This window comes from Crassostrea angulata, chromosome 1 (genome assembly GCF_025612915.1).
Source record: "Crassostrea angulata isolate pt1a10 chromosome 1, ASM2561291v2, whole genome shotgun sequence".
NCBI classification, from domain to species: Eukaryota; Metazoa; Mollusca; class Bivalvia; order Ostreida; family Ostreidae; genus Magallana; species Magallana angulata.
In genome coordinates this window covers 36694850-36721757 of record NC_069111.1, presented here as the reverse complement: position 1 = coordinate 36721757, position 26908 = coordinate 36694850, and the positions used below count along the sequence as shown (strand labels likewise).

General features: G+C 32.2%; 2 protein-coding genes across 2 annotated transcripts in view; one reads left to right on the top strand and one right to left on the bottom strand.

Annotated features, from left to right (window-relative positions):
• Positions 1-23: 23 nt before the first annotated feature.
• Positions 24-26908, bottom strand: part of LOC128174982 (uncharacterized) — a 34518-nt gene continuing 7633 nt past the window's right edge. The window contains exons 2-23 of the mRNA XM_052840396.1: positions 25304-25357; positions 25049-25217; positions 24802-24932; positions 21623-21742; positions 21290-21470; positions 20887-21041; positions 19541-19654; positions 19291-19449; positions 18947-19062; positions 18711-18856; positions 17388-17473; positions 16455-16550; positions 16035-16272; positions 15511-15601; positions 15347-15411; positions 14949-15081; positions 14332-14417; positions 13957-14049; positions 13337-13438; positions 13031-13165; positions 1593-1698; positions 24-1416 (exon numbers count right to left, since the gene is read on the bottom strand). Coding sequence (XP_052696356.1) covers positions 1252-1416; positions 1593-1698; positions 13031-13165; positions 13337-13438; positions 13957-14049; positions 14332-14417; positions 14949-15081; positions 15347-15411; positions 15511-15601; positions 16035-16272; positions 16455-16550; positions 17388-17473; positions 18711-18856; positions 18947-19062; positions 19291-19449; positions 19541-19654; positions 20887-21041; positions 21290-21470; positions 21623-21742; positions 24802-24932; positions 25049-25217; positions 25304-25357 — 2741 coding nt within the window. The 3' untranslated portion in view covers positions 24-1251. The remainder of the gene's footprint in view (positions 1417-1592; positions 1699-13030; positions 13166-13336; positions 13439-13956; positions 14050-14331; positions 14418-14948; positions 15082-15346; positions 15412-15510; positions 15602-16034; positions 16273-16454; positions 16551-17387; positions 17474-18710; positions 18857-18946; positions 19063-19290; positions 19450-19540; positions 19655-20886; positions 21042-21289; positions 21471-21622; positions 21743-24801; positions 24933-25048; positions 25218-25303; positions 25358-26908) is intronic.
• Positions 8593-12034, top strand: LOC128175068 (uncharacterized). Its single transcript, XM_052840507.1, has 4 exons — positions 8593-8954; positions 9717-9923; positions 10609-10759; positions 11479-12034. The coding sequence occupies exons 1-4, from the start codon at positions 8640-8642 to the stop codon at positions 11748-11750; spliced, it is 945 nt and encodes a 314-aa protein (XP_052696467.1). The 5' UTR covers positions 8593-8639; the 3' UTR covers positions 11751-12034.

Sequence of the window (26908 nt, the reverse complement as noted above, 5' to 3'; positions counted from 1 at the left end):
CTAATCACTGCCATCGCCTTTGTGTTAATCGGAGTTGTCGTTCGTTCCACTATGTATGCAAAACTAGTATATAATCTTACAAGTGTGTCATATATTTGTACCAAAATTGAGGAAATAAACAATGTTTTAGCTGAATAAATGCATGTGCTTGTTACAAATTAAGATATGTACATTAAAAGCATCGACGTCAAAAACGTGGTCAAAAAATTCTGACAATTTCACGCATAGCATATTACCTAGCTATAAAAATGCTACAATAAAAGAGTGATAGCAAAGGCATTATAGCTATAGGATTAGCTCAAAACTTTACAATGAGCTTGACAATTCAATATTGGAACACGTTAAGTTATGGTTAATATTTATCAATCATCTTGTTATGCACCAAGTTTGCTTGATTCGAATATTAGAATGGTTGTACATGTTATCATACAGAAAAAGGAGGACAACGAACAATTATGAACACTAACTGGATAACAAGATTACATCAAATTCAATCTGGTATTATGGTTCTACACGTAAAAAAACTTATAAAACTAAGGCCGTTTGGTGGATGTGGCAAGTTATTATAGTATAACAAGTTCTTGTCTGTTTAAATACAATTATGACTGTAGTCTGTCCCAAGTTATTGCTTCCAGAAAAAAAATTCAAACAGCTCGCATTTGAAACATCCCCTTTAGCTTATTAGGTTTTAATATACTGTTAAAAAATGTGATGTCTACGGGAATTTTGTATTGCAACAGACTCGGATGATAACGATGAAAAATTGTGCGACATATTTCGAGTATCTTCCGAATGGAGGAAATATGTCAACATTCTCCAATTTAAATCTCCGTAAGAAGTAAGTTTTCGTTCTTGTGAGGTTGATTTTTCCGAGTAAAAATAAAGATAAATAGTGAATGAAATTATCTTGGATATTTCATCTTTCATCTATTTCAATTGCACTTTTCCGAAGGTTTGTATATTTTTTTTAAATTGAAAATCGTTCCAATGTGCTGCATAAATAGATGTACCTTAGGACAGACTATAAATACTCTAATATGTAATGTGCATAGTGTATATACATTTTAATAAGATTAACAACACATGTCACTGTAATATAATATAACAATACATTCGTTTATATACATTAATAAGTTTATCCAAGTTTGAACTGCATTTCAGACCTTTGAACTGGCGAGGAAAGACGATTCCCCAAAATAACAACTGTTGCAGCACTATTGATTTTTGGTTTTGTTATGACATGTATTTAAGTTAAACTGGGATGGTTGCCTCGAAAACACTATCATCAGTAGTACTAACTATGGTACAGTCACCTTCCAAAAGTGGTATAGCGTTGTCGACTTCATCATATGTGTTTAAACGGTGTTTTCCGCCATTGACTTTTAGAGAACAAATACCATTGGAAGTTAAAGCACTCTACAAGCAGAAAAAGTCGATTTAACTGAAAAATTCAAAGAAAGAATTCAACAGGAAAAAAAAGGAATGGGCGATTCAATTTATATTGACAAATATAAAACTAAGGAGTCCGGGTATCTATGGATAAACATATTATATGTATTATGAAAAAATAAGTTTAAGCAAAAAATAAATACCTGTGCATATGAATGTGTATACAAGGTCGTAAAAATGGTAACTATTGTCTTGAAGCACGGCCTTTTCTCCGGCTCTGTGTTCCAACAGTCTCCCATCAATGTATAACTGTGAAGAAATGCCAAGTAATAAACTTATTGGATTTGAAGTTCTGAAGAATGTTTATGATGAAGCCGTTGACCAATATCAACCGCTCGACAAAAAAAAAGATAAGCAAGAGTATGCTGGAGTCAATATTATATATGCTGTACTTGTAAGATTGGCCACGTTCTTTTGTTATACTTTGTTCATTGAAGTTTACTGCTTCTTATTACATGTATGTGATGTTATCGTAAACAATAGGATAAAGCCTATGAACGAAACATCGGAGTCTGACAACGTAGGCCTTGTGATCAGCTGGTCACACATTTAGTCTGAGATAATGATAGTATAACATCATATTTATAGTGTATATGACAAATGACATTTGAAAATTAAAAAAAAAATTATATTTATGATACAACAAACATATATTGCAGTTAAAATAATTATCATGCTAGCTTTCTCTTTTGAAATAACTTCAGAATCTGCACCTTTGTCTAAGTTAAAATCTTAAATTTATAATTCAATCTTATTTAGGGTTAAGAAATATTCACAAATCAAAATACAAAGGCAAGAACACCTATCAAAACCACCGCCTAAATGTAGAATTCTCTTCCATATGATCAGAGTTGATTGAGAAGATAATATCTTGCTCATTGCGTTATTGCAGCCCGGAGGACCGGGCTGCTCTATACATATAAGTTTAAGTTTTGGTGTATGGGATTGAGGAGGGAGAAGTTATTCAGAATTAAAAGTTAACTATACATTAAATAGATTGTACATTAGAAGGTTCTTTCTCTTAAAAAAATACAAGATAAGATCTATTTTTACTTCCATAAAGTGCATCATTTAAAATATAAACCTTTTTATATGGAATATATAAAATTGCTTATTATTTACTAGGGACAAAACGACAGGTCCCTATTTTTAGAAAACTAAATTTTAGTAATCGCATAAAAACGTACGATACACATATTTTTGTGTTTTATATACACGATGTCAAATATATTTTTGATTATAGATGATACACATATCTGATTTTAAACTTATTTTATGCAGTAAACAGTTACTTGAGGAATCAATAAAGTATAAAACGTTATCGTTTTTGTTCGATTTCCATCCGAATAGAAGTATTCCGTAAATCTTCTTGACTAGTCTCGATCATTCAGATGCATGACTTAACACACCAAATCGAAGCTGTTTAATGACCAAGACTACTTTCCATTGTTTTCGGAAGAATTTGGCGGCAAATCGAGTTGGTGGGAACTGTCAGATCGGCGCAGACAAAATGGTAAGACACGTAATGGGTAGAATTCATCAAGGAATTGAAAAGTTTTGTCCTTTCAATGGACTTCAATGTACAGCTATTGCATTTTTAGCTCTTGTAGTCTTAAGTGGCATGTCGAGGGATCGCCCACAAACATGGGTAAACGATGTTACCTCTAGTGATATAGATAATCTAGTAAACGAAGGTACATCGTTGTACGCATATATTGCCAGAGTACGGGGTGTTTCGGGATATCTTACACACAATGATTTACCAAGGTCTCTACGAGATTGGATGCCGCATAGCATGCACTCTCCTGATTATGAAATTCAAACCGATATTTTCTTCGGTAGGGTAGGTGGCAATAATGAATTTGAATTCGGACAAAATACTCTTGAAAATTCCATGTATCAGGCGTCAATCATAAGTCCTTACTTAATGTTTACAGCTAGGGGATTGACAATTTCAGTCATATGTGATCTTGAAAATGACAGGTATGCTATTTTTGATTCACATCAAAGAAATGAAGATGGTTTGTTGGATGAATCTGGAAATGCAATTTTGCTTTACTTTGACAGTATTCACAGCATACTTGATTTTTTAAACCGTGATTATGGTGGATTTTCATATGAATTAAGCCCAGTTATTTTTAATTATGAAGTACATCAGCAACCTGAGCCTCACTTTTTCCATTCATATGCAAAACAGACTGAAAAAAGTTTTAAGTTGAAAAAAAGCACCATTCGTAAAAGAAAACGCACATCTCAAGATGAAATGTTTGTAAGTACATGTGCAGAAACATTTCCAATTATTTCTGATCATGCCGATGTTGCAAATGAAAACAACACAATTAATGGCTTTAATATGACTAATGTAGGTTACACTTGTACAGTAGAAACATTAGAACCATCAGTGGAATTCTTAAATTGTGATTTTCACAATTCAGAATATGAACTTCATATTCGACAGAAGCCATCAAGTTATTGCAGGTGTTGTGATAGAATTTTATTTCCTGATCAGATAGTTAACCTGAAACAAATTACAGCTACTGCAGAAATGTTAAACTTGTCATATGATGATGTTCTCTGTCGTTATTGTCATGGTAGAATAAAACAAAATAAAATGTGTCCGTTGAGTACTAAGCTTAACAACCTTGATAATGGTCGTGTACCAACAGAACTGAGAAAACTATCATTACTAGAGAAACGCATGATTTCCTTAATTCAAGTTTTTTTGTCAATTCATATTTTACCCGGTGGCCAGTATGCTGAGAAGGGATTGGTGCTAAACTTGCCAATGAATGTACAGGAAATAGCTAATCAGTTGCCCAGAAATTTTGAAGAAAATGCAACTTTATCTGTGCATTTTTTACATAGTGAACCAGCCGTCACTAATAAACACTTTATCAGTTGCAAAAATTTGAAAGATGCTCTTACGTGGCTTATAGAAAACAACCCACTGTATAAGGAAATCAAACTTGAACAAAGTATTGACATACTTTCTGATCTAAATAATGAATTGTTAAATGGGTATGAATCATCATCTCATTTAGATAGCAATTTTAACTATTCCTCTTTGACACCTTTAGATGTAAATACACCTATACTCAATGCTTCATCCTTTTTAAGAGAGGGGGTAATTAAGGTTTCAAGCTCTACTCATCAACCTGTTAACATTTTTGATCTAACATCAGGAGAAGAAATGGCATTTCCCTGGCTCTTTCCATTTGGAGTTAATGGTTTAAGACATAACAGAGATATCCATGTTAATCCTTCCATGTATTTCAAATATAGGTTATATAATAGACATGCAGAGTTTAGGTATAACTTAACATATTTGTTACACTCATGTGTTTCTTACAATGTCTCATTGCTTAAAAGTGAAATAGGGGTTCATATGCGTATGTGTAAAAGTAGAGATGACAGATTTACAGCTGCTGACATAAGACATAGTAGCCAGGCCTCTGATGTGTTGGAAAATTCATACATGTTCATGAAGAACATAAAAGGGACTATTGCTTACTTCAAAAATGCACTTTATAATTTACTGTCAATGGTTCGATGTCTTGGACCCCCTACAATCTTTTTGACCTTGTCTGCTGATGACAATCATTGGACCGAACTTGGAATGTGCCTTAAAAACTTGACCTATGAGGAAGCATTCAGACGTGAAAGTTTCTCATCTTTTATGAAGGATGATCCTTTGATGACAGCTTTGTGTTTTAATCGTCGTTTTAAATATTTGTTGAATGATGTGATATTAGGCAAAGACCAGCCGTTTGGACAGATTCAAGATTATTTTGGAAGAATAGAATTCCAGAATAGAGGAAGTCCTCATATGCATATGTTTTTATGGGTGAAAGATTTTCCAACAGAAGTTACAGAAAATAATAAACAATTTTTTGTTAGATATATTGATAAAACAATACATGCAAATATTCCAATAAATGATTCTGAATTGTGTAAGTATGTGACTAAGTTTCAAACACACTCTCATACTACTTATTGCCAGAATCGACAAACAAGATGTAGATTTCACTTTCCACATCCAGTATCACCTGACACAAAAATTGTACAAAATATAGACATGTCTAAATCAAACAAAGGAAAATTTTATGTTCTTAAAAGGAATAAACAGTCAACCATGATTAATCCATACAATCCTGTTATATTACGACATTGGCGTGCTAATATAGATGTCCAACTTGTTTGTAATGCAGAGGGAGTTGCATACTATGTTTGCAGTTATCTATGCAAATCTGAGCCAGAGGATTTAAGGTCTGCATTAGGCAACCTGATTTTAAATGTATTTAAACAAAATCCAGACTTAGAAAAGCACAAAAAATTATTACAAATTGGATTATGTGTTCTCAAACACCGTCGTCTTAGCTCCCAAGAGGCAGCATATCGTCTAGGGGATTTAAACTTGCTTCACACTAGCCGCTCCTTTGTAAATTTGAATACAAGATTACCAGAAAAAAGGTTTCGACTCCTAAAAGGAGCTCAAGAAATAGCATCACTAGAAAATAATAGCACAGATATATTTCATTCCAATATGTTAGATTATTATCAAAATAGGCCTTTGAGTATTGAAGCAATGTCCTATTTTAAATTTGCATCATTATATGTCAAAGCTCAACCCTTAAAAGAGCATTCACGCTGCAATGCAAGTGAAAGAATTTACATTCAAAAGTATGATTTATATATGAGACCTAAAAAGATTCCAAACATAGTTAGATTTACTAATTTGCCAATACACAGTGATGATTACTTTTACAGTCTACTACTGATGTTACTTCCTCATCGAGATGAAAAGGAATTGACTTGTAATTTCCCATGTGCAAAAGAAGCATTTGTTGCCAAACGCCATCTTTTAAATGTGTCAGTTCCATATGAAAAATTTTCATTTGTTGAAAAAATAGAAACTATTATGCGTCGTATTCAGATGTGTGAACAGGAACTAGAAAACAGCCAGTTTGATTTACACTTCCAAGAAACTAATGATAGAGTGCAGTCTTTTGAAAATTTGTACTCAAATGAAATAAGTGAAGTGTCGCATGTGACACAAACTGATAGCTCAGCTATATCATATTTACCATTTACTTCACAAGAACAACTGCATATGCATTCTTTACAGTGCTCAATGTCGTTTGTGGAATATGAAGCATGTGTCAGTAAGTTGTCGGAGACTCAGTTATTTTCTCTTGGTATAATTAAAAATCATTTTCAAACAAACCAGAAAAATTCATTTCATTTATTCATAACTGGTGGTGCAGGCACTGGTAAATCTTTTTTATCAAAAGTAATAATTGCATATTTAGAACTTTACACGTCTCGCATTTCTGGGGCTAAACCTGTTTTGGTCTGTGCACCCACTGGTACTGCTGCTAATGTCATTGCTGGTCAAACAATACATTCTGCATTTATGATTCCTGTGTCTAATTATGGAGAATATCAACCATTATCACCATTTTGTTTGTCAAAGCTGAGAAATATGTATGTAACTATTCATACACTAATTATAGACGAAATCAGTATGGTCAGTAGCAGTATGCTCACTTATATCAGTAGAAGATTAAGTGATATTAAGCAATGTGAATTACCCTTTGGAGGATTAAATGTAATAGCTATTGGTGATTTTTTTCAACTTCGACCTGTTAAAGCATCATTTGTATTTGAAAACACTATCTTGTGGGAATTATTTAAGCCAATTTTTCTGAAGGAGAACATGCGTCAACGAGATGATAATCTTTATGCCTCTTTGTTAAATAGAGCTAGAGTTGGTATGTTGACAAATAATGACATCTCCATATTAAAAAAAAGATTGATTAATCCTAATGCTAGTGGATATGAGACTGCTTTGAGGGTTTTTCCAACTAGGGCAAAAGTAAATTCCTACAATGAATATAGGCAAAATCTGTTGAGTAATAATCTTGAAACATTGCATGCAACCCACTACTTTGCATCAAATGATCCGAATGCAGGAAATGATGTTCCCAATTCATTCATACCACAAGATGACAATGCGGCAGGTGGTTTACCATCATGTGTTCAGCTTTCCATTAAATCAAGAGTCATGTTGATTAGAAATCTAAATACACAAAACGGTTTGGTCAATGGTGCAATGGGTTATGTAGAATCTTTCACTAGATCTCTAAGTGGTAAAATTGTATCTGTAAATGTGCTTTTTGATAATCAAATTAACGATAGAAGAAATGCTACTCAAGAACTATCACAAAGAAACAATGCAATACCAATTGAACAATTACACCATCAATTTATTATCCATGGACGACACATAGTAAGAGTGCAATTTCCACTCATTTTGTGTTATGCATGCACTATACATAAGGTTCAAGGAATGTCACTAGACAAAATCTGTGTTGATATTGGACCCGATGTTTTTGAACGAGGAATGGCGTATGTAGCTTTAAGTAGAGTGAAGTGTTTAGATGGTCTTGGAATAATTTCTTTTGATCCTAAAGTAGTCTTGCCTTATGATAAAGTTCTTGAAGAATATGATCGTTTGCGTAAATTCAGTTACAGAAAGTAACTACCAGTACAGTACTTTTCTTATTGTGAAAAAATGCATTGAATTTCATTGATTTTCCAGTTATCCTTGAAATCCTTACCCTTAAAATGATTTCTGAATCATTATAAACTGGTAAAATCTAATCTTATAAAAATCTTATTTGCATATATAAATTTATTTCCAATTGTGTAACAGTAGACTCTTGGTGTCTCTTTTTAGTGTATTCAATGTTTTTTTGTGGAATCGACAAATTAAATGCTTTATCTTGTGAACAGTAACATTATACAAATGGCCATTTTATCTTAAAACTTGAAAATTGGAAAATCAATGATACCGTAATGCAATGTATAGGGGGAAAAAAAAGACTTGGTTGCATTTTAGATTTTCTTGTTGAAGTGTTTGACTCAAATATATGTTTTTTGTATTTACAGAAATCTTCATTTACTCATAGGACATGTTTCACAAAATCATTTATTCAGAGATCAGTTTTAATACTATTTGACAATCTCGTTGTATATATTTTCTCTATTTAGAAATGAAAGTTGTCATTTTAAATCTGTTGTCATTGAGCGTTAAACTTTTTATTTAACAGGAGCAAAATGAAACATTGCAATGCAAAGTTCTCAAAAAGTCACAAGAACTTCAACAGTACACAAACAATGGCGTCCAAATGATGTTCTTCAACTTAGTCTGTGCAGATAAAACGAAGTTTTACAATTTAAGAGTTTACCAGAAACACAAGTTCAACAATATTTCTGTAGGAAGGTGCTACAAGTTCATAAACACTATCAACAAAGGTGAAAACAGATATTGGGTTGTTGCAAGCAGTCTGATAGCGTTCACTTCACGAGTTGATGTCCCTGAAGAACTGCTAAAAAATATTCCACTCTTACCAGAGGAAACGCCAATAACTGGGGTAAAGAGAAAGCTAAATGAAGCAACTGCATGTGATGAAAGATCAACAATAACAGGCAAAGTTGTGCAGGTATAAAAATGTATCCACAAGTTTCAATTTTTTAGTCATAATTATCAAGATTTTTAAAAAAGAAAGGTTAATTGTTAATATGTTAATTGGTTGGAAAATTTGATAAGTGTAATGAATTCAATATTTAGAAAAAAGTAATTTCTTTTCTACCCTGAGCCTTTTAAATTTTTCGGTTGTCATCTTTTTTTTTCGTTTTTAGCTCACATGAGCTGAAAGCTCAAGAGAGCTTTTCTAATCACTTTTTGTCCAGTGTCATCTGTCTGTCTGTGTCTCTTTTTGCATTATCAACTTCCAGAAAAAACCAGTAGACCAAATTTAACCAAACTTAGCACAACGCATTATTGGGTAAACGGGTTCAAATTTAAAATAGAGGATCACACCCCTCTACAAGGGAAAATGATTTAGATTAATTAAAAACTGTTGGTATTCAAATAAACTTGCTTAAAACCATTTTACCAAATAAGCTGGAACTTTGTGCAAGAATCCTCATGTAGTGTAGAGCCAGGCGTAATTAGGCGCCCCAATGGGGTTGAATTTTTACATAGTGATACATAGAGCAAAAAAAAATAAGCAGAAAAGTTTAAACTTGTAATTGAGTCATAGGTTGTATTTGATAGCATAAAGCAGTTTTGATCAATGAATATGGGTATTTTTGTTCAGGTGAATGGTGTGGCCTTGAGCCCCTTGTTAGAATTGACTTTTACAGAATTTACACAATTGTACCAATCTTACTGACCACCTTTAACATGGTATATTTTTAAGGCATCACCAGTAAAGTATAGACGGGAACATTTAGCTGTAAGATTACTCAACATTAAAGACCCATCTGGTACAGCAAAAGTATGCTTATTTGGGGACAATGCTGAGATGAACTTTGAAGTGAATGATGGTGTTGAAATAAGTGGCTTGTACCGGAAAACTTACATGGGAAAGCAGCAACTTACATCATCACGTGTAACAACATGCAGGGTAAGTTAAAAAGAAATTCAATCATTCACTGCACAAGAAATATTTAGAAATCTACCAAGCCAAAGTTGAAACAGGATTTATAAAAAAAAGAAAAATTACATGGTAAATGGTATAAATTGCACCACATGCAAAAATACATGGACAACAATAACATGTATGAAACAGTATTTTGACTGCCCAGCAATAGTTGCTTATAACGACAAACTTCTAAATCAATTACATATAACGAGACAGGAATTAGTAAAAACGTCTTTAAAATTGGACGCACTGAACTTTCTTATACCCCAACGCAATGAAAGTAATTACAGTTTTATTAGTCCATAACACATTTCCATCTCAGCTTTCATAGTAACTAGTTGTTGCAGATGCTAAGCAATTTTCAATTGCGCTCTTTTTTTCAGGCATGCTATTCAGATTCATTTTTGTACAAATCAGATATCAAATTCTTGTTAAATGATGATTTTTACCCCTGCAAATTTTAATCATAATTTTTTCAACAAGTGCTTATTGCTAAGGCATGACACATAATGGGATTCTTTTTTTGTGGAAATCAGATGTCAACTTCCTGTTAAGTGATGACTGTTTTTAGTATTCACATCTGGAGGGGGGGGGGGGGTATTTCTATTTACTAGTGAGGATTGGCTCACAGTTTCTTGTTTCATCATCAAAATAATTTCTTTTATAGTTCCAAGATGTTGAAGGCATTTCCATTACTTCAACAGACCTAATGGATGATGATGACTTCCTTCCAGATGACATAGATGGCAAAAGAACTGTTAAAATCACAGTAACAGACATAATGGATTTTGATGTTTACCATTGCTGTCCATCGAGAGGTACATTTACTCACATTAGAAAATAAATTAAAATACAGCAAAACTTGAATATAATGAACTCGGATATAGCGAATTTACAGCTATAACATTCTTATTTTTGTCCTGGCAAAGTCCTCATATGTACTTAAAGAAAATTGCCATATATAATGAACACTGCTATAACAAATTTTCAGTTATAATAAAGTAATTTTAAGATCCATGCTGGCATGATTTTAACATATTTTATCATTTATATAATGAACATTTTGCCATTGCAAATTTTATTGAAGACAAATGCAATTTAAGATGCTTATATGAAGTACTCAAATTCAAAATATTATACAGATATTCTTAAAAATTGAAGTGAAAAGGTTATATTGACATATTTTCTACACATGTAAATGATTGTAATATTGATTTTATGAATTATGATAGTTTAAAATGCGGTACTCTAGGCTGAGTATTTTATAACCTCTTTATCATGAATTGGCTAAAATTGTATAACAAACTTTGTCTATAAATTGGCCATCAGATTCAACTTCATTTTTTAAATATAATTTCTAAACTATTATTATTAAAATTTTATCCTAATCCCATATCTTTATATGGAACTCTTCATCTCTGGGAGATGGGTATGTTCTAAAAATGGCCACAATCCCATGCACCCTTTCATGTGATAATAAAGAACTGGTGCATGTATTTAGTATATACTTAATATCCTCATTTATTCTATACTTTAGGATGCTATGACAAGAAATTAGTAAACAAAAAGTGTCCAACATGTGGAAGAGAAGAGGAGCAGGAAAAAAAATCATGCAGAGTTCAACTACTGTACAGCACTTCTGAAAAAACAAATCAGAAGATCACAATCTGGAGACCAACTTTGTCCGAAATCATAAAACAGGAAGTAAACCTTGGATCCAGTGATGAGTTTTTGGAGCAAATTTCAAGTCTTCTTCCAATTTCTTTTGAAGCCGATATCATAGACAACAAATTGCAAAACATTAAGTAATGTGCGTGCTCCTGTATTGTGTAGGTGACGTGTGATAACTGTCAAACAACGCTCTTTTAAAAATCATTGTTAAGTGTATTCCTATTTTGCTTTGAATTATTTCTTGTGCTACATGTAGTAGACTAATTTGGCAGACATGATTGTTTATTCCAAAACCAGCGCACTTCCAAAGATTTTTTTTTTCATTTGTTTTATTTATATAGATACTAGAAAATATCTATTCTTTAAACTTTCTTTAATCTAAGTTGCGTTTTTTTTTCAGTAAATACTAACTACTAGTATAATGTGCTATTTTTATATATATATATATATATATATATATATATATATATATATATAATTTTCATAACAACAAATACTTGCATACTGTACTTGTTTATATCATGTATATTAAATAGTACAGACACATTTTATCTGTTTCACTTATTTTTTTCTTCAATTTTTAGATGTGTTATTCACTCTATTCTGTTTTACTGCAAAGGTCAACATATAGTCATATGCGCAAATCAAAAAATGTCCACACAAAACATCAGTGGTTTGAAAATTGCTTGAGCTCATAATTGATCTTGCTCATAGTAAAAAATTGTCCCCACTAAGAGTTAGCACATCTTGCATAAATATTTGGTCATCTTTTCCACACTTAACTCAGGAGTGATTTGAGGTCTTAAGGTCAAGGGTAATGTTTATACATGTATATTCATAAAGTATTGAGTTCCTAGGCATAACCACAGGACTATGGAATCTATTGCACTCAGTCTGGGAGATTAATTTGCTTGATTAAGAGTTGTTGACAGATTAAACTCGACTATATATGAAAAAAAAAAACGTTAACAAAAATGATGGCATTGGTACCTTGCGAAAATAGCAATAATCCGAATTAAAGGCATGTCTTAATCAAACAAAATAATGATATTTTACTTCTTTTATTTCCCGGGCGACAATTGATGGCAACATCAATGTTTTCTTGTTGACTAATTTGTTTACATTAAACACGAAGTCATTCAGGCGGCTTTAAGGTTTAAAATGTGACGTCATTTCCTACACACGAGTATTTCGTTAATGGGGTAAGAATTGATATCATTTACAATAGTAGTAGAGAATTCCATGCGGACTTCTAACCATGAACGAATTTATATTTAGAAAAATTACCTTACGACCTGCATTTTCCCCAACGGCATTCTGTTGTAGACATTTGCAAATTCTAACGAATTGACTATTTTGTGAAAATCATTTATAAAGATCAAATTCAATAATATCCACGGTAGTTTAAAAATACTCACAGTTGAATAGGACAAAGCTTTGGCTGTCCCAGTCGGTGTCCGTTCATCACCTTTGCCATTACTTCACAATTTGTAAGGTCCTCATAAGGCAGTTGACCAAAAGAAAACACCTCCCATAACAACACGCCAAATGCCCTGCATGAAAAAAAAAAAAATGAATATATTACTTGAATCCAGCTTATCATAGTCCCTTCTACGTCACTTGTTATCTCAATTTCATGATAATTATTATTTTGATTAAAAACGTATTTGAATACAAATCTAACAAAAATTATCAGTCTGTCTTTGCAGTTGTAGTTATTTTACCAAACATCAGATTTGGAAGTGAATTTCCCATTCTTAAAAGATTCCTCTGGCATCCAACGAACGGGGACCATTGTTAATTCGCTTTTCTTGTAGTAGTCTGTGCTGTAGAATCAAATGAATCTTTTTTATCATTGTCATACACAATACCGGTATAACATCTCAGAAAAGTAATTTTAACTCGACAACGGTTTATTTGTGTTTAACGCAATTTGATTTAACCTTGTCTATTTTATGGTCAGCCATTAGGCCATCGTCTTATAAAAACCAAAATGTCGGCTTTTAAGATACATTTATCTATGGGTATACGCAATCAGTGCATATTTCAGGCAATGCCTGCGCCGATTTGAACTTGTTTAGATATGCGTAAATATAAAGCGTTTTAAAAGCTATATTTCTCTCACTGATGTACACAACTGTTCTGAATGCTTTTACAGACAAGTTAAACATAGGATGAATGGAATAAGCGTATCATATATTCTATTGAATAGAAAGGAATATACAACGGTCAACGATAACAGAAAGAGGCGGATTACTTTCACATATGTAAAGAAAAATATGGTGCAAACGGTTACGTAGTCAAATATATTCGTAATTTAGTGACATAAATAAATATTTCTTACCCATATATATCTTTCGCAAACCCGAAATCACCAATCTTTGCAATCTTATTGGAATCGGTTGATGACAAAAGACAATTTCTGGCAGCAATATCCCTAGAAAAGTAAACCCGAAGCTGGCAAATGTCTCAGTTAAACATGTACACTTAAGAGAAGTAGATACCAAACAACAATATTATTTATAAATAAAGAACCTAAAAACAGGTTTTATAGATTATTTTTCCTTGTACATGTAGTCTACCATATGATAACCCATTTATAAAGTTTTCAGTTTCTGTCACCACATGAATGTTGTTATGTTCTTGATATAAAAACAAAATTTAAAGATTAAAAAAAAGACAATGTTTTTAAAAGTTTGAATTTTTACTAACTTCTTACCTATGTATGAATTTATTTTCTTCAAGGTACTGACAACCAAGTGCTATGTCCAAAGAAATTTTCAAAAGTTCTTTGATTGTTAAATCCTGTAGATTAATACAAGTGTGTTAAAATATTCTTTATATCTTTTTGACTGATTTTTTTTTCAAGGAGACTGAAATACATTTGCAACTGAAAAAACATGTATTTGAACACCAACATTTAAACCACTTGTACACCACGGACCAGTTTAAAAAAATATCTATTGTTTTGAATTTAAGCTTATAAGTATATGCAGGTTAAATTGTAACAAACTTAATTTGAATTTATTTACATTCTACATGTACTTGTGCACCATATACGCCTGTGAAAATCCTTTTAAAAGATATTAGTATATAAGTAAAGATAAGTTGCTTGTTTTATTTTCAAGAAATACAACATGCAAAGAAAATCGTTTAAAACCTCATCGTCACTTTGACCTATGCGTGACCTTAACAGTGTTGCAGACCAATCGAATACCACTTCACGCTTCCTCTCACTCTTAACTGGTGAGGAAACAGCAGCAATGATCGTACTGATATAAAGGCATCAGTTTCAGTGAAAATATCGATTGATTTAGGATTCATTAGAAGTCATACCTCCTTTTGTCTGTGACTTCTCAGATATTTTCTTAAATCACCACCTTCCATTAGTTCCAGTATAAGTAACAGTTCACCTCGAGGATCTGACGTAATTCCCAAACAACGAACGATGTTTTTATGATCGAACTTGCTGTGTGAGAGAGACACATATATCCCTTATATTTTGCTCCAAACTGTGAAATTATCTTACTATTTTTTCTATTTGAAACAAGATACATGTACCAATAAAGGAAAATTTGGTAACAAATTATCGATCTTTTCTTTTGATATCAAGGGGTCTTGTTTTAGTGATAAATGAAATGAAAAGTTCAACTGCAGAAAGCATAAACTTATATTGTAAATTAAAAAAAACCCAGGAAAAGTGGTGGGGTGAAAGGGGACGAGAGAAAACCTACCCTAATGTTAGTGCCTCCAATAAAAAATCTGAAATGTTTTCGTTGAATGATCCTGCTGGTAGTTTCTGAATTAAAAAATATCAGAAAAAAGATGCCATTAGACCGAACAAACACACTGTGAATTTTCAATATCTCTTCATCTATGCATAAGTTATCTAATTTACCTTGATCGCAATAGGTAAATCTTCTTTTGTCTCTCCATGTTTTATAAGTTTGCCTTTATAAACTTGCCCGAATGAACCCTCTCCAAGCAAGCTAGGTGAAATATTTGAGTGAATAAAGTAAAATAGCAAACCGTATACGAGACAATCATGGTATTATTGCAAGAAAATGCTTAGTTATGTCTGTTGTGTACATATAATTAAAAAAAATAAAACCATTTATTGCAACTGAGTTTGTCATGTATTGTTGTGAGCTGGATGGAGTGTTTTTTATAGTGTCATCATTCATGGATCTTGTCAATTTGCATTGTGTAGCAAGGTGTTGTTCCCCAAATATGGTTTTTATATCAATTAATGCATAGGCGCCATCGTGTATGAAATCCTACCCTGGCAAGACTTAAATGTATTAGCATTAGTATATAGATTTCGTATTTGAAACACTTATTCTGATATCTGAGCTCATGTGTTTGGTATCTGAACACCTGTCAGTTAATATGACTCCGTTAAGATAGATACTTAGGACTTACGATTCGAGACAAACGCTCGTAAATGGGATGTTACGAATGCATTCGTTTAGCGTTCGTTCTGACAGCAAAGCGTAGTTCGGGTTATCCTCTGTTAACATGTCTTTAAATCTAGAAGTTGAATTTGGCAAAACACAGCGATCACCCAGAAAGTCTTTCATATCCGAATGTTTTCTGCTTCGTAAGAAGTAAAACTTCTCGAGAAACACGGACTTTTGACAGACTGAAAACTTTTGACAAACTGAAAGGATGAAAAAAAATCCACAATTTTATAAAAATTAGGGTTAAATAATTAATTTAAAAAAAAACTATAAAAATCAAATAAAGGGAAGTTAATTTACGACGCAATTTGCAATTTTATGATCATTGGGATTCAAGAAAAAAGAGAGAGGGGTAACTTTTGGAAACTCAATCAAATCATACCTGCCCAAGAGACTACGATTATTTCTATTAATACGATAAGACACACAAAGGGAACGAAGATTTCCACCCACCACGTGATATCCAAGTCCTCGGGTTCTACAAGGTAATGCAATAATTCGTAACAATTCTAAATACTTCCCACTCTCATTCAACGATATCATTTGATTATTTTCTGGTTCTCCATTCCTCTTTATTTTAATAGCACGCAAATCACACTTGTTGAAAATTATTTTCTTTAACTTAATGAAATTATTTTCTTTAACTTCATTGTAATTGCGTGGAAATATTCAATTACATGTATTAAAATATTCTTGCGGTTCCCACGGAAAACACAGACTATTGATTTTTCACCTTCTTGTTCTTGTCCCATTGCATCAGAATTTTAGCTTGTACTTGGCAAAAAAATACAGTCGAATCCTTGCAAACAAATGGTACTAAACATGACGTGCAAATACATGTACAATCGAATCGATAAATGCTTTGTTGCGACATTTTGATGGTGTGCATCTTTAAAGAAACTTTCTTTACATAAGTAGACCTAATTCCCTTTTATTGCAGAAAAATTATTATTATCATATTATTATTATCATTATTATTATTATTATTATTATTATTATTATTATGCCACTACCAGGCCTAGTAAGTGTCAGCTTTGATGATACACATTCACCAAAAACTTCAATAGAAATCGACTAACAGTTCAGAAACATCGTCCTGTATAACTGTTCTACGACAAAGACAAAATTATGTCAGTACTTAGTTACTTTCTACGTGAATTGTTCTCGTTATTTGTTTGTCTTTTGTGTTGAAGTCTAGGTTTCTAGAGTGGATAAAGAGGCATCCTTTTCAGAAAATGAAGTACATGTGTATTAAATAGGTCCTCGGTGTAAGTTTTATTTATCATGTTGTTTGAAGATTTGATATTATCATTACCTGGTGAAAAACAGTTGGGTGAGAAGAAAACATCATCAATTGCCATCCATTCGCACCGCTCCTTTGCTTTGAGCTTTATGTAGTAGCTTTCAATAAATAAAGGCAATAAATTATACCCTAAAAAGTAATTAAATAGTAACAAAACCTTGAAAAGACACACATGCACGAAAAAATATTGATATACACGCAATACTGAAAGCAGCTGTTCAGATAGCTGCAGTAAGGTCAATATAACTATTTTTAGCGGTTCATAACAATCATTTGTAGATAATTTTCTTTTCAATCTAATGAAATGAGTTTGAAAATATAAACATTATTCTTATTATATCTATACGTATTTTTAAAGTTTCATACATCAATTTTTTCTTTGATTAAAGGAACATATACTTTCAGTGTTTACGTTTTGAGTAGTGTTTAAGCTACATTTGTAATTCCAAATATACATTCCAGCATTCTATACAGACTTTCTTAAGAGTTTATGTTTTCTTACTGCCTCTTACCATTAAAACATATTATTTAAACACTTGCATCATATGAACATATGTTCCTTTAAAAAAATAGTGATTTTTCAATAGCCATTAACACACTAACGCAAAACCCCAACAAGGCTTTTTCTTAAGTCAACATTGATTGGGTGTGGATAAACTTAATAACTCTTAATATTTTTTTCCATTTTTCACTAAACAAAGCAATAAGATGTATTTCATAATTAATATTAACTAGAACTCCATGTACACAAAGCTGATCAACAAAGAATCTTATTGCAATCTGTTATGAGAGATAAAGGATACGGTATGTGTTAAAGGGACAACATCATAAGCATCAAAATCACCGGAAAATTAATATCATTAATCTAGAAGTCACCGCCGTGTGGCCTTCGATCATCAAAAGCTAATTCCACATAAACTCATAAACCATCCTTTGGTGTCAAATCTAGACGTAGTAAACGATAGGTCATACCAATTTGCACATTTCAAAACTACATTTTATGTTTAAATTAGCTGGGGTTAGAATCTGATGCAGCTAGGACTTAAGCATGAGTAAATGTGGAAAAGGTGAATCTTTGAAACATAAATGTTTGTTTACTTGTGTAAGTTTATCGGACATTATTTTAAAATGTATCAAACTTTTAAAACATTTATTTTCATAATTTGTATAAAGGTAGTAACGGCACTGCCATCCTGGCGACTACATGCACCTTACTGAAATTATGCCATAATTATTAAAAGCGTTTGGTCAATGAAACGCAACATAGTATATTCAGTGATGAAAATCATTCCAGATGATAGGCCAATAGCTCAATAAACGTTCTACTTTTCTTACCTTCCCGACATAAGATTTAGAGTGACGACATCTGTTCTCCATATCCCTGTAGTATTACCACGAAATAATTTTCTTGTACACGAAGAATCTTGACATAGATACAAATTCCACCAACATGAGTTTTCGCCCTTGCTTGCTATACTTAACTAGATAATAGAAGAAAAAAAACTACGCATGTTGTGAAGTTTACATTGTTTCTTTAAGGCAGTTTTTAGGTTATGTGTAGATATAGATACCGTGCATTTTGACTTGTTTTCTTGCTTCTCTGGCAACGTGTATTCAAATAGTTGCGTTCTAATTTCCGCCGAAAAGGGTTTCTTGCAAAAATTTCTTTGAAAGTATAACATGGCCCCTATGAAATTAACAGAAAAAAGATATACATATGGAACTTTAATATGGCAATCCTCAAGAATTTCAGTAACTTTACATGACGAGACACGATAAAGTTTTGACTTTGATTAAACAAAATTTATAAGATTCAAGGAAAAGAAATAAAAAATCGTAATTTTGTTATTCTAAAACAATTGTATGCAGAATATCTTCACATATAAAAAATGATTTAAAATTGGCATGTTCTAACCCCTATCGTGGGTATTTGTATGTTCCGGTCCAGGGTGACCAAATAGACGCCCTTCTGTAACCTTAAACTGTCCACACTTGTCATTTTCATATTGCAGGAAATTACACGTGCTGTTGGGCATGTCATCAAAATCACAATGCCATGGACTAATTTCACGCCCTAAAACAAAAGGAGAACGAAACTACTTCATGAAGTCAGAGCGTTAAAAACCAATATGGATGTTTGCATAATGTTTGTTAAAAATAAGTACCACAATGCTCCTCGTCGTCACCATGGTAACAATCTTTCGCAATGTTACATCTTTTCCATTTGCTGATACATACACCAGTTTTGCACATGTATTCCGACGAAGAACAGTTTGAATCTGAATAAATAAATTGGTTATTTTTTGATTTTCGGTGCTTGATAGATATATTTTTTTATCAATTGATATTTTGTAATATATAACCTTGAAGATTAGTTTGCTAGTACTATATTCATTTTATCAATTTAAATTCATTGATGACAACATTTGTATCTATTTCAATGTCAACGCTGTGAACATCTAAAGTTGATTAAGTCTTCAAGATTTCATTGAAAAAAATCAAACAGACTGCATGCGATCAATTATTTAAAACCTAAATATTTTGAAAACAATTGAATTGTCGCGTATAAAAAAAATCTTTCTAATAAAAACATAATATCCTTGAAATAAATTTAGATATGAATATAAAACTGCTGCGAAAGATGACACATGTTAGGAAGTATACAAAAAATCGAAACCAACATCCGTCCCACTGCAGGCAATGTTCGAGAACAAAAAGAACGTAACCTTTTTTTTAACATTCATAACTTATGCAAAGCGAAGTGGTGTTTCATCATGACTTGTAATACTTAATAGTGTGAAGAGCATTCAAATGTCATATCAAACAAATCTAATCGACAGATAAAGTGAAATAGAGCAAAAACAATGATGATTCTCACAACATACCCTCGCTAATCAATAATTGATAACTAAATTGGACCCAGCTGTTGTGGTATTGTATTTTTAATATTTGATAACATGAATTCAGTTGTTCCTGTTTTTGTATACATTTGATTATTAAATATTTTAAATTTTTGCAGTTTTTGTTGGCATTTTTCTTTTAGTAAGAGTATTGATAAAATCTTCAGTGTTCAAAAGTCGTGAAACTGAAGACCTATCATGGCACTTGAATTGAATACGATACTCTATACGATAATATTACAAATATATCAGTTTGAGATAACATTTGTATCATTTTAAATTTATATAAAGAATTACTGTCTATCCTCACACGAGACAGTACATGTATGATGTGGAAAAGACAGTTACAAATAACAAATCTCGAATATATTTACAAACTATTATGTGCCTCATGCTCAAAAGTTTAATCTACATAAGAAGTCCTTAATTAACACTAGTAAAAGTGTGGGGTTTATACAAATATTTGCAGAAAACTTTTATTAGTCCCTTAAAAATGAACGTAATTTATAGAACACGTTCAAATGTTTCAAGCAAAAACCTCCATGTTAGCAACAGGATAGCCAGCATATTACCCATTACTTACATATAACTCGTAAACAAGTTTTTCTTACCAAAACTATGAGGTCCTGTACAATTGTTTAGTGCAATAGATCCAACCGCCATGAGCGAACTCGGCTGTAACCGTTGAAGGTCTACTTGAATTTTAAAATCTTCTTTAATTTGACCCACTTTAATTCGGTATTCTTTGCTATGATGGTTATAGAGACTGCAGCAAATTAAAAAAATATATATTAAACTTTAGTCCAGCTTTTCTAATTATTGCACTTAATCTTATCTGAGTAAAGAGATTGTACAATATCTTGACTATCACTGTGGTCGGTGTTGGTAAATATATTTGTGGGAATTTTCCTCACATAAATTTGTAGTATTTACGCTCCATTTTTTTCATTTGTTCGATTCTTCACCCATACAAAAATATTCGAGGTTTAATTGAGAGAATGTAATAAAACTTACCCTCCCTCGCGGTTCTCACTAAAGACCCGAAACTTAGTCCTGTTTTTTGATAGGATTGTTACCCCGGCATACGTTCTGAATGTTGTGGTCATGACCAAGGATAAGTAACACTCTGGGTTTGAACTGGTAATCATCTCTGACGTAATCGTTGCTAGATTACCAGCAGTCTGAAGCACCAAACCTACAGTCATAAGTCCAAGGCCAAAGTTGGTTAACAAAGTGCTCATTTGTTAAACAAATACTAATTAAACATGTATTTATTTTCAAATAAAATTTTTCTAAGACTAGTACTCTTTATAGATTTTCAAGAAAAACCAAAAGTATTTAAAACACCTTTAGAGGGTCCATCGCAGTAGAATGGCTGAAGTAACGCTTCGTTACAATCACAAAACTCGTCATAAATAGTGAAGTCTGTCACATTATAGTTCCAACCTGACAGTGTTGTTGAAATGGCTAAAAGGAAAAAAGCAAACAATAATGTTCAATATCGTTGGAAACTAAGGGTCAGTCTCCTACTTCTTTACTAATTAATCTTCTCTGGATTTCATGCAGGAATATTAATCATTCTTAATTCACCGATAACTATAAGCGTAAGTTTTATGATTTTCGAGGTATGAAAACGATGATCATGTTATAAAAGCATGCCGTTGTTGATAGATGATTATATAAAAATTAACAAGAAAGGCGAGATTTGATATTGGGGAAAAGAGCATTAATTAATCATGAGAAGAAGAAAATTCACAAGTTGGTCAACGGCCAGCAATTTTATGCGAGACTGGCTGTGAAGTACCGAATTATAATAATGTAATTGATTTGAATATTGTTTCACCTAATGATATTACTGTTTTACCCAAGATTAAATTCCAAAAGCCAATATTATTTGACAATCATCCTGAAATCCTACGATTATGAGGATATAGTATAGATATTTGGCAATTTTTAAAACCATCTTGTTGAAATATCATCGGCATTAGAAAACTTACAGTATATTAGGTTATTCTTATTTTGTTCTACATGTAATTTCATGACTGATCAAAAAAAGTTAAATATTAACCCTAATTTTTGGAAATGTTTGACACGCATCCTCCAACAGTTACTAGTTTATGGTATCTGTATCTAATTTTTAAAAACACAGGGTAAAAATATACATACATGTACATGGTTTATATTGCAAAAAAAAAAATTATAACAATATCAATTGTAAGATATTCCATTTTTACACACAAAAATCATGCTTTCCAAACTCCTTGTACAATTTTCTCAACAGTCATCATCTCTTAGAATATCCTTAAAAACCATATTATCTTTTGAATATGAATGTGGGTGCCTTATAGTTTCAGAAGTGTAATTTTTCACCCAAAAAAACAAAACAAACCCAAGTTACCATAACTGGTGTGACATTTTACACAGCAAATATCGAATCTGCATGACTTGAAATATAATTTGGGTGTTGTCTTCATGGGGCTTTTTTAAACTGTAAAAATATGACTTTAAAACAAAAAACCATCATTTACACTACTTAAAAGTGCCAAATAATCTGTTAAAATTGAAATATGATTTTTGTCTAAAATATTTCATAAACTGACAATAAATGGTTAAAATTTCGTGTTTCTACCCTATACTTTCATTAAACTTGTTTCAAGGCTTCAAAGTCTCTTCTTACATATTTACAATTATCATCCTTTGATTGATATTTTTCTCTAGATCTGCGTCAGGATTTTGGAAATTGTTTTTAAAGGGACTTCGACGCGATATCGACTCAAAATTGAAAAGAAGATGGGTGGATAAGGCGTGTAAAATGCCCATACATACAAATAAATTCAAATTGTATTTTACGACTAAAATGAATGGGCAGTTGCGCCATCTTATTCCCCTATCTTCTTTATTTTTCCATTTTTTAAAGTTTAGAATGATTAGTTTGGGTATTTTTAATGCCTCATCAAAATTTTAAAGTCAGACATTGAGATGTAAGCAAGACACAGAGTTAGTTTGAAATTCTTTATTTTGTAAAGAAAGCTCTTGTTTTTGTTTACATATGTGTTTTATTGGTTTAAGTTTTAATAAAATGTGGCTTTTCTCTTGATATTATTATTTTAAATACACAATGAATCAGTTTATTTCGTTTGTCACGAGTCATTTTGTCAAAAAATGGCAATTCCTCACTTTACATTATTTGAAAACAAATATAAGACTCAAGCTTTGTTTAGATAACTCTGTATCTCTCTATATTACTTAACTTCTAAAATTCAAGTTTTGGTCTATCGTTCGAATTGCACAAGGTAACTATTTTATACAGAAAAAATATAAAAATTAAATTTTGAGGTCAAATCGTGTCTAGGTCCCTTTAATCTTTTAGATAACCAAAAAGTATTCTGTAATCGAGACAATTAGCAGTCATCACTTGGGTAAAATTACTCACATGGGTCAAACTTTATAAATGAATAAGATACCATTCTTGACTATTTTCAACTCTTGAAAGTCAGGGTGTCTCAAAGCGGGCATAATCTTAATGTATACTACACCTACATGTAAGCGTATTTATTAAATGCACAGTAACTCAAGGATGAAGAATAAACATATTTTAATGCTGGGGATCTCAACAGTTATTATCAAAATATTTTATCATTTTCTATTTCTTAGGGGAAAGGGAGAGCCTTGCATTTTACACCATATAATACATCACAGTACAAGAAACAGGAATATATATGGTTTAGGGGAGTGGATCTCAACAGTTTTCAAAATATTTGGTCTTTTCCTGTTTTATGCCATGAAGGAATCAGAATTACAGAACTATCCCATTGGGTCATGACCTACATAACATTAGCTACTGATTAACAAAACTTTACAAGGAACAAAAAATATATAGGATTCGGGATGAGGAATGCAATGGTTTACAAGATATTTGGCAATTTTCAAATCCAGATTATTATATCTCATGTAACATAAGCTTCTAGACTAATTAATAGACGTTTAAAAAGTTACATGGTCAGCAGTTGCTAAGGCATGGCTACACTTCACAAAACTTTTTTAGATTTCACACTCTGTTTAATGAGAATAAGAATGGTTTTGATATAATTAATTTATACCTAAATCATTCATATACACAGTGATTAATTTCATATTTCACCATACTGAATTAATCTATATAAATAACCAGCAAGAAATTCGCATGAAATATACGATGTTTAAATTAATTCATCCAATTTCTAAACGTTCGAAGACAGGTATTAATTTACGCTGTAACAATCTGTGGTTTTCAGAATTCGTTCAATTTTCTTAGAGCAACTTTTAAAATCCGATCGATTGGCGTACGCTTTGCTAGATCAATTTAAGCTTGATTGAGTTATAAAACTAATGGTCGGATAGAAATGGTTGGTGATATTCATACGATTCCCACTTCAATTAAATTCATGTCTAAAAAGTATTCCCGTATTTCTGGCTTAAAATGAAATTAATTCGATTTGATACAATGTTACACCACTATCAAATCATTCGTTTTTCAATCCAAATACCTCTTTTGATGGTGTTGCAATTTTTCCAAAATATTGAAAAACTCGCCGACATTTCTTCCTCGTAGACAATAACAATCTTGAATATGGCTGGAATTTCACCAACAAAGAAGAGGTTCTCATTTTCAGCGGATCTATAATTTAAAACACCGGTACAGTTTTCAATTCGAAAAAAAAAATGACAACAAGGTTTTGCTTAATATTTTTGATCGCGATAAGTTCTTATTCTTAACTTGCGATGATTTATTACCCTTTTCGAGCGTTTCTTCCAGAAACAAGGGGCAACCACTCTGTTTGATTTGTGATAATAAAGATCTGGATTATCCTGAGTGGGTATGCAATCTTTAGGCCAATGGTGCAGCATTTACCACTTCCAAATATCTTCGACGAAGTTGTAAGTTTTGTTGTGCTATTGAATTCTGAAGGAAGAATTATATGTATCATCATTTGATCGTAGATATATAAATAAAGAGTGAAATGTCGGTATAACAGAAAACTAATGTACCACTGCAAACAGAGTCCGTCATATTTTCGCAAGATGATGTTTTCCACTTGGGATCTGAAATATTTAAAGAAAAATGCAATTATAGAACAATTAACCGACCTTTTTAATGTTTAAAACTAATGTATAATTTTATATGTTTTGCACCAAAAGAAACTGATATACAGATGAGTTGTGCTTTAGCTCAGAGCTAATAAAAACGTCCTATTTAAAACGCACACATTCTATACTTTAACATTCAATAAACTCTTGTACCGCGTCCATGGAAACACTACTGACAAACCAATTTAAGAGACTAATTGGTATTTTACGTCCAGTTTCTGTAAGATAAAATGTTAATGGTCTCTAGACTAATCAACAAGACCGAAGAAAAACACATTATAGCAACAACAAAAAGACAAGATTTTATAACCCTACAACCTAGAAGAAAACAAGCATAATGCTTAGATTGGTATCTGTTTCCATGTTTTATTCAAATTCATTTCATGCAGAATAACGCGGTTTTTTTTTTACTTGAGTGCCTTGCGTAACTGAGAATTAATGTTGATGTTTACAGGTCGAAGAAAGTCTGCAGTAAACAATTTAGGCCTAGAGATTTTAAATTTACTTTTCTGATAATAAGACCTGAGGTTAGTTTCCATCAAACAAAAAGCATGTCAACACGCCATTGAAAAGACACTATCTTAAAAGTTATCAAGACTCGCAAACGGAAGCCTATTCAATTTGTCTGTCTCAGTTCTGTTTTCTTATTTTTGACTCCTACAAGTTCCATTATTTTTTGCATCATTATGGTTACCCTAGTATGTTGTAAAGAAATATTACTGACCTTGAATTAATCAGTACTTTGATGATATAAATCTTCTTTAGATAAAAAGTTTCGTAGTTGCAACAACATAGAAAAATATTCAAATTTTAATGTTAAGACATTTTTAGGAATTTCCCGTTATTAGTCCCCTACCGGTTTTCACCGGAGGGGACTATAGCTTTCCTCTGCGTCCGTCAGTCCGTCCGTCTGTCCGTCCGTCCGTCCGTCTGTCTGTCCCACTTCAGTTTTCCACACTTTTTTTCTTTATGCGTTTGAGAAATAATATGAAATTTGCTGAACAGCTTCAAAATGTCAAACTACAGATCAAGTTTACACTTTTGTAGTGTCTGGTTGACATATTTTCGAGAAAATTCATTTTTTATATTCCAATTTTTTAATGTTCGGGTTCGTTATCGGACTCGGTGTGTATCAAATAAACGAGGGAAGCAATTGCAACTTCTCGGGCCTTTCCGGCAAGCTCGGAAAAACACCTCGAATGTATTAACATCACCGGATGTTAGAATTTTATACAAAATGGAGTCGCTTCCCATTAAAATAAGTATTGGCTAGACAGTCTTGTATGTCGCTTCTGTGATATATTTTAGTGTATATCGTTTACTTTAATGAAGTATAGCTCACATCTCAACAGATCGTAAAATGTGTTACATTTATATCAAGTTTTATAAAAAGGGGGGTTGTCATGGACGCCTAGATAATACATTCGAGGTGTTTTTCCGAGCTTGCCGGAAAGGCCCGAGAAGCTGCGATTGCGAGGGAAGTAGTTGTCAGAAATAATATCGTGC